This window comes from Vanessa atalanta, chromosome 6 (assembly GCF_905147765.1).
Source record: "Vanessa atalanta chromosome 6, ilVanAtal1.2, whole genome shotgun sequence".
Taxonomy (NCBI): domain Eukaryota; kingdom Metazoa; phylum Arthropoda; class Insecta; order Lepidoptera; family Nymphalidae; genus Vanessa; species Vanessa atalanta.
In genome coordinates, this window is record NC_061876.1 from 1,854,239 (window position 1) to 1,863,386 (window position 9,148).

The following is a 9,148-nucleotide window of genomic DNA, read 5'->3' on the forward strand; positions in this document are numbered from 1 at the left end:
AAAAATAAAAAAATTAGATTGCTTTACTCACAAATCAAATAAACATTTTTACAAATAATGATTAGCTAAGTTAAATATAACCCCATTTTAAAATCATTATTTTCTTGAATCGATTTAAAGACATAAGTTTTTAACTTATTAGCATTTAGCAGTAGCACATCCTGATACTTTTATCTATTCTTGTCTATGCTATTATCCTTCCAAATGAAAAATTAACTTGATTTTGGCAATGCTCTCATAGTTGTTCTCTTTTATACCCACGAGTATTTATGACAAATGACAATGAAAACAAGGTTTCATGGTTTGTTGGATATCATTATTTTTTAGTAGGGTTATGATGCTTTTTCAACTTGTCGAATTTGACGTAAAACAACTTCAATTTGATCATTTTGATCCAGTTTCGTTGTTTCATTGAAGAAAGTATTTGCTTTAATAGGAAAATCTTTCTATGAGTGACATAAGCAGCAGTTGCAATACATTACTGGACGAATCTATTTTCCGTCGCGTGCTTAAAGCATATTTCTGAAACGGTGATTACAGTCAATCTGTATGCAACTGTTACGCGTTACCTCGACTATGTCTTACCAAGGATCACCATATTCGGGGCCGGGGGATGAGTACGACTTTGAAGATGATGGGTACGATGATTTAGACGAATATAGAGATCCCGAAGATTCATTACCGCAGCTACCAATGGATGACAGTGATGAAGGTATGTTTTGTTTATAACTTGCGTAGCTATCCTATTTTGGCGTCATATCACCTGTCTAAACTTGTTATTCTTGACGAACACGCATATTGTGCTTGTAAACAGAGATTGCGTAATTGTCATAAGGTTAGATATTAATTATTGCTTATCAAACTATCTTCCCGCCTTTCGTGAGGTATGTCCGTGACGTAATTCATGTACTGATAGACAACTTTCTCTTTGCCCAAATAAAAGGCTTTTTTTTGTGTCAGCAATTCCGCTTTTTTATTTCAACTTCTTTAAAATTAAATTGAAAAATTTATAGAATTGGATTGACTGCTGTTAAATTCGCAAAAAATAAAAAAAGAACAGACTTTTACATTCTTCATTGAATATGCTAATTAAAAGAAATTTTAAAATTCCAGACACAGAAGAGGCCAGTGAAACAGATATACCCAACAACGATGAACCACTCGAAATCAAGGAACAGTAAGTTCTGTCTTTACTTTAAAATTCTGTTTAATTTGAATTTTTCTATTCGTAAAATTTACTATAGCTATATAATCTAATGATTGTTTAAATATTAGAAACATATAAAAAAAAAAATCATCAAGAAATCACATTACAAAACTTTCTATTCCTAGAATTAATGTGAAATCTATTAAACAAACTACCATATACAATACATATACAATACATACTACCATAAACATTTATCTTGCGTTTTCCAGGATGTACCAAGACAAGCTTGTTAACTTAAAGAAACAACTTCAGCAGCTCGAGGAGAATATACATCCAGAATTCTTAAGACGGGTGAAGAGATTGGAGCACCAACTACATGAACGCCTACGTCTTAACAGGATATACAAGTAAGATTGTATTAAAATAATATTTATTTATTTTAGAGAATTGTGAAGTTGTTGATTTTCATAAAAATATCAATAACATTTTTCCTATGAAAACACAAACATGTAAACAGGCAGATTTTCATATTTTTTGGAAATGTGGTAGACATAATGAGTAAAAAGAAGGTCCGCAAGTTTTTATCATAAAGAAATAGTATGAACCATATAGGTTATTTAAATATAATTATCTATATATTTTTACATAAAAACTTCTTTCCCAGTTTTGTAAACAAAAAATTATATCATATTGTATCAGGTTAAGGAGGGTGACAACTTCATCGCCCAAAACATTATGTTAAAAAGAAAATGAAGGTATTTGCCTCCAAGAAATGCAACTCTATAATACATATTATGGGTTGGCAAGTGGTGTGAAATAGATAGGAATTTTTTAATTACCCACTCACACTGCATATTAATACTTATTAACTTTTTATTGTAAAAACTATATATTAGGTGGGCTTTATGTTCAAAATATTCTTTACTAGCCAACCTTAATTGCTGGAAATAAATATTATATGTGTGCAAAAAAAAAATAGATTTTAGATAAAAATAATTTAATTATAATCATACACGAAAATTTACATATAAAATTATACAAATAAATATAATACTGAAATCAGATGACGTTATGGAGAGTTAAGTAGAAATAATTGTTTAAGTGCGTAGTTAATGTTACTCAAATAAATTATCGCAAGCGAAGGCATTATTCAATTAGTATTTTTATTACCCAGTCACCTATGCAGATTCTATATTAAAACCTTTTTTTTTCATTGATTGCACTGAGAGAAAAATTATTATATTAATTCCCATTTAAATCAAACAATTCATGTTCAAAATTTTTGTTTATAGAGATCATATGTATGAAGTTGTAGAGAGAGAATACATAGCGGAACAGAAAGCAGCGGCAAAAGAATTTGAGGAGAAGAAGATAGAGTTAAGGGAAAACTTGTTGAATGATTTTGAAGAGAAACGGAAATTGATTGAAAGTGAGAGGCACAGTATGGAACTCAACGGAGACTCAATAGAGGTGAGTAATATATTGTACATTCCAATTACAAAAATAAATGGAATAAACAAAAAAAGTGAAGAAACAAGATTTTATTGAGTTCCCTGTAGGATATATAAATGTATTTGCATTTATTTGATGATGTAATTTCTTAATATAAAATATTAATTACTGAGTTATTCGTTGATTCGACTCGGTCAAAAAGTGTATCAAATTAAAGTAAGCGGACTGTGTGAAAACATAACAATAGCTGCAAGGTCAAGTTCTTCAAGTCCAAACCATACAGTTCCTAATCCATTATAATAATAAAATACGTCTGTTTCTTGTCAATTATACTGACAGAAAGAACAAAGCGTTCCTTGAATAAAAATAATGTCTAAGTAAATATTATGAACTTAAACACCATATCAATTAATTTTTGAAATTACAAATTCATTGTTGATTTTATAAGGTGTTTTATATTTAATAATGTTTCTTATAAATGAGAGTATTTAAGTTTTCCTTAAATAAGTACAAAATCTAAATCGATTATAAAATATCATTCACAGGTCAAGCCGCCAATGAAACGCATCCTGCGAAGGCGAGCCAACGAGCCCGCGCCGGCGCCCGAGAAGCGCCGCAAGCCGCTCGCCACCACGCTCACGTTCCAGCTGGACGAGCGCGACATCGACGCCGACCTGCGCGCCATCTGCCGCGCCTCCCCGCCGCCGCGACACCCCCCCGCGCACCTCGCGCAGCCCCGGAAACATCTCAACTCCAGTAGCTGTAAGTGAATGTTCAATGTGCCACCGGATGGTATTGGTACTTAGAGAAATATTAGTCAGATTATTTGTACGAATCAAAATATGTGGCAGATTAATATAGAGACATCCCATTTCAAACAGTGGGTGTCATATGAGTCCTTTCAATCAAACTCAAACTCAAATTCCTTTATTCAATATAGAAGTATTACACTTTCTTATTGATTGTCAAGTTAAACACTACCACCGGTTCGGAAAAGAAAACACCCTGACCTGAGAAGAACCGGCGAAAGAAACTCAGCGGGACTTTTTTTTTTTTTACGTCAAATTAATTATATACATAATTATATATGAGTAGAAACAGCCAGGAGGCGATCGTTTCATTCCCAAGGTGTGCTATCAAACATAAACTCACTAATTGTATAGTAACCTTTCGCACACAAGCGTTCCTTAACAATTTTTTTAAATTTCGCAACAGAAGCATTTTGAACGCTTTCTGGGATCCTGTTGTAGAAGCGTATACATTGCCCCACAAAAGAGTTACTGACTCTATGCAGTCGAGTAACAGGAGTAACAAGATTGTGTTTGTTCCTTGTACCAACGTTATGAGAATCACATTTTCTCATAAAAACATTAATATTTTTCCGTACATACAAAACATTACAGAATATATATTGAGAAGCAACAGTCAATATCTTAATTTCTTTAAATTTATACCTCAAAGATTCCTTGGCTCCCAGGTTATAGATTGCGCGAATAGCCCTCTTCTGCAGCACAAATATAGTATGGATAGCGGCTGCGTTACCCCAAAGCATAATACCGTACGACATTATACTGTTAAAGTAACTGAAATAAACTAGGCGAGCCGTATCAACATCGGTAAATAATCTAATTTTTTTGACCGCAAATGCCGCAGAACTCAGTCTACCCGCCAATCCGTTTATATGGGGGAGCCACTGTAATTTGGCATCAAGAGTAAGGCCAAGAAATTCAGTTGTTTCAACTGGATCCATCGATTCCCCATTGATAAGTACATCGGGTTTTACATTTTGCACGTTTGGTGTGCTAAATTTTACAATTTTAGTTTTTTTATTATTCAGCCTAAGATTATTTACGCTAAACCAGTGTACTATATCAGACATAGCATTGTTTACATCGTCATACTGTACCTGTTTCCTACATAACATACATAAGCAGCCCGTAAATGTCCCACTGCTGGGATAAAGGCCTCCTCTCCCTTTGAGGAGAAGGTTTGGAGCATATTCCACCACGCTGCTCCAATGCGGGTTGGCGGAATACACATGTGGCTGAATTTCGTTGAAATTAGACACATGCAGGTTTCCTCACGATGTTTTCCTTCACCGCCGAGCACGAGATGAATTATAAACACAAATTAAGCACATGAAATTTCAGTGGTGCCTGCCTGGGTTTGAACCCGAAATCATCGGTTAAGATGCACGCGTTCTAACCACTGGGCCATCTCGGCTCAGTTTACCTGTTTCCTATTAATTTTAAAAACCAAAGAGGTATCATCAGCAAACAATACTATATCATGTTTGTTCCCAACAAGAAAGGGCAAGTCATTAATATATATGAGGACTATATATTAATATATAATCGACTAAGCCCTGCCACTTTTGTCGGGGGACCGACTAGGGCATTCCTTGGTATGATGTACTGACGGAGTCGCGTTGCAGGCGAGTCGCCAGCGCGCGAGGCGGGCGGCGGCGCGGGCGGTGCGGGGGGCGCGGGCGGCGCGGGCGAGGCGGACGCGCGCGTGGAGGACGGCAAGCTGCTGTACGAGCGGCGCTGGTTCCACCGCGGGCAGAGCGTGTACGTGGAGGGCCGGGACTTGCCGCGCTTCCCCGCGCACATCCACGCCATCACCGATGACGCGGTATGAACGGACTGTCCGGACACTAACATTACAGCGTAAAGATAAACTACCAGGGGGCCAGTGGATGCTGGCCGGGTCAACCGTGTGTGGACCGCGGGATGAGAGAGAGATTGAGTCCAAGCTGCCATATACTCGTTTGGGATATGCCGTTCAGAAATTTTTAAATCTTAAATTTACGACACAGACTAATTTTGTTATTTGGTTATGATTTAACTAACACATTATTTTTCTGGTACTGGTATTACAAAAAATAAATAAATGTGACAACCATGCGGCAATAATGAAAAACGGAAATTTTGTGAGACATCAAAGGGGATGACCCACTGGTAGTTTTTCTTTATGCTGTGCTGTGTTATTATAATTTAATTAAAGAAGTGACAAAGTAGTGTGATAGTGGTTTGTGTATTCCCTTATTAAACAAAACATGAAAATAATCATACACAATAAAAATTCCGAAACTATGAGTAATAGCAAAAAATACTCATAAGTCTCGGGCCCGATTTTGATGTAAACAAAAAAAGTTTTATTGGAATTAAAAAATAAAAACTATATTCTTAGCCAGGAACTTTTAATAATATATTCTGATTTTTTAAAAATATATTCTGTATTATTATACCATTATCTTTAACTACTACTACTGAACTACTACTACTGGCATATCTCAAATTTAATGAAAATGTTAATTTTAATGTATCATGACTGTATTTTCTTCACAACACTATATTGTAATTTAAATTGTTTAGTATCTTTCGTGGTTAAAGTTACATTTTGTTTAATTTAATCATTAATACATCACTGAATAATAAAAATACTTATTTTTCTATATTTCTTTCAGATATGGGTGAAGAAAACAAACTTAGAGCGAGTGAGGATATACGTTTCTCAGCTAACACGCGGTAAAGTGACATTAAAAAGACGTGCCTCGTAACTCAGTGCTTAGTGAATAGTTCTGATTGTACGTACGTAAGGTGACATGTACGTTGTTAGTACACGCGCTAGATTTAATATTAAGATGCATTTTACACGGTTGTACAGTGCCAAGAATTTACCTCACATTGATTTAAACGGAATCATATGATGGGGACATGTTGGAAAAAATATTTTGTAATATTTTCATATTTTGTCATATAATCTGGATGCATTTTCAATGAATCTATTACGAGCTAATAATAACAATATATTTGTAGTATTTGTTTATTGTACTTATTTATTAAAATAAATAACGTTTTGACCGTGTTTGTCGGTAACAACAACATATAAGTCTGATAAAGTGAAAAGCATCAGGATATTTAGATCTCTTCTCTTTTTATTAGTTTTATTCCATATCGACAATACTCAAAAAAATACTGTATTATTATTATTTTTAATGAGTACATAAGCAATATAGAAGCTCAATGGTACTTGTTTTGTCTAACAATATGAAAGTCCTAGGTTCAATCTTAAGCTATTAACATCTCCATTTCAAACACAAGTGTTTAACCAAAGATCAACTAAATAGGAATATAAAAAAGTTCTTTGAATAGTTACATCTAGTAAATTAAAAAAAAAGGCAAAAATAATCAAATATTTTTTTTTTTTTAAATGCAACAGGTTGTATATGACATATATATGTATAATTATCATTTAATATAATACATTTTTACAGCATTTCCCCTATCATTTATATTGGTAACTAAAAACATTCGCGTATATAAGGTATTTTCTTTAATAAATTATGAATTACGTATATTTATTCGCTGACTCTCATTTTACATAAGGTAAAGACACATCGGTGCATATTATTTTATTTTTAGTATATACATTGAACTATGTATTAAGAATTTGTGATGTATATGTAAAGTGTATATAATATTCATAATGGAATATATATTTTTTTATTTACACATGAAATGTTATACATAAAGTATGTTATGAATATTATTATTATTAACTATTCAACTTTAATTAAGTTTTCACGAGGAATTGACATCACAATTATAATAATTATCGTCGGAATAGTTTGTAATAATATAATGACATACAATTATTTATATATTTTGATATAAAAATTAGTACTACTTAAACCTGAATATAATGATAAGATATACATAACAGAGTTGATAATATCATATGTATTATGTAAATGCCTTGTTAGTCTTGAAGGTTGCCTGTAACAGTTCAGCCACCGGGCGGGACTGCCCAAATCTAGTGAGGGCCAAAACAACTGTAATTATTTAATTTTTGTTTTGTCAATTATTTCAAAGTAAAAGCTTTGAGTGAAGATGTCAGTGTTAGTCATATGCCTGAGTAAGCACGGAAAGCCGTTGGTCGTGCGTCTGGTTTCTGTATTGTTTTGTCACAACGGAGTGTTACTGTGGACACATTGAACTATTTATTTTACACTGGCTTCAAATAGGTTTCGGCCGGAGTGGTTATGGACGATTTAATATAAAAAGTGCATATAATTTCCCTATGTTGTGCAGAATTGTCTCAAACCACAGAAACAGTAATGAAAGTTAAGGAGACTTCAAAGATTTTTAAATACAAAATTTTTATTGCGACAGTACCTGATACATATCTTCACACATCTTATGGAATGTCTTTACAAAATTCGCATTTCATTACAACAAATAACGAGTCATCGAATTAATAAAATGAAATTATTATGTTTAGAAGTTGTATTTGAATGACAGAATTAACACAGTACAGTAACTTTTAAATAAACGTTCGTTTTACGAAACGAAACGAAACGAAACGATTGTTAGTAATGTGCAGTCTAAAATTGATTATTAATTGATTTATTTATACACTAAATGCTAACTTACAATCGGTCACATGTAATTTTTCAGTAAGGCCTTCGTTTCGATTCAATCATTGATAAGCATTACCTTTTTATGTTTATATATGAAATTGCAAATGTGTTAAGCAAATGTGCTGCTGTGTGGGTGCATTAGAATTGTACCTTCATTAATTCTATAACATTTTAAATGAAATGTATGACGTATGTATAATGTGTGGTTCACACTTGAGCTTAATACTAGAGATAATGCGTATTATGTGTCTTTACCCTAATTCACAGTATTTATTGTAAATATTGTAAATAAATGTTGTAATATACCGATCAAATGACGCGTATTGTACATGATGTGAATTTGTATGGCGCCTTTATTTTTTATTATTAATTTTTGTGATTTAATTATTATGTGTAAATGAGTTGTGATTGTAAATAGGAGATGATATGGATGTTTTTATTATCTTAGATGATATTTGAGAAAAAGATCTTTTAATTATATGTATTACAACAGATGCATTTGTGATTTTTTATTTGCTACCAATTGATTATTTGTATTTAGCCGAGATGGTCCAGTGGTTAGAACACAGCATACATCTTAACTGATTGCGGCTTGCGGGTTCAAACCCAGGCTAAATTTCCTGTTCTTAATTTGTGTTTATAATTCATCTCGAGCCCGGCGGTGAAAGAAAACACCGTGAGGAAATCATGCAATTTCCTATGTCCTATGTGTCTTATTTCAACGAAATTATGCCACATGTGAATTCAACCCCCATTGGAGCAGCGTGGTGGAATATGCTCCTAACCTTCTCCTCAAAGGGAGGGGAGACCTTAGCTCAGTCGGAAATTTACAGGCTGTACATGTGATAATTTGTATATTTAGTTGTGTGTGTAATTTTGCTGTAAATCTAACGTCAAAATTGTGATGGTGTTAGCAAGACATTATTCCTGATAATAATAATAATAATGAAGATCGGCTATTCGAGTTTTCAAATGAATAATTAATATATAAATAGACTCACTTATAGAACAAACGACTTATTTGCATTTAAAAAAATGTATAAAAAAATGAGGTTTCACGTACAACGCAGTGATTATCAGGCGTTTTATGAAATATGGAAATGAAAATACACAAACTTGAC

General features: G+C 33.2%; 1 protein-coding gene across 1 annotated transcript; it reads left to right on the top strand.

Moving 5' to 3' along the window:
• Positions 1-384: 384 nt before the first annotated feature.
• On the top strand, positions 385-8,525 carry LOC125064992 (sin3 histone deacetylase corepressor complex component SDS3). Its single transcript, XM_047672369.1, has 7 exons — positions 385-712; positions 1,114-1,177; positions 1,420-1,557; positions 2,443-2,620; positions 3,148-3,364; positions 5,037-5,236; positions 6,072-8,525. Exons 1-7 carry the CDS (start codon positions 550-552, stop codon positions 6,162-6,164), a joined length of 1,053 nt encoding a protein of 350 aa, XP_047528325.1. The 5' UTR covers positions 385-549; the 3' UTR covers positions 6,165-8,525.
• Positions 8,526-9,148: the final 623 nt, after the last annotated feature.

Coding starts and splice junctions, on each gene's coding strand:
- LOC125064992 (XM_047672369.1), top strand. CDS start 550: ATGCAACTGTTACGCGTTACCTCGACTATGTCTTACCAAGGATCACCA. Junction 3,365..5,036: donor ACATCTCAACTCCAGTAGCT/GTAAGTGAATGT, acceptor GTCGCGTTGCAG/GCGAGTCGCCAGCGCGCGAG. Junction 5,237..6,071: donor ACGCCATCACCGATGACGCG/GTATGAACGGAC, acceptor TATTTCTTTCAG/ATATGGGTGAAGAAAACAAA.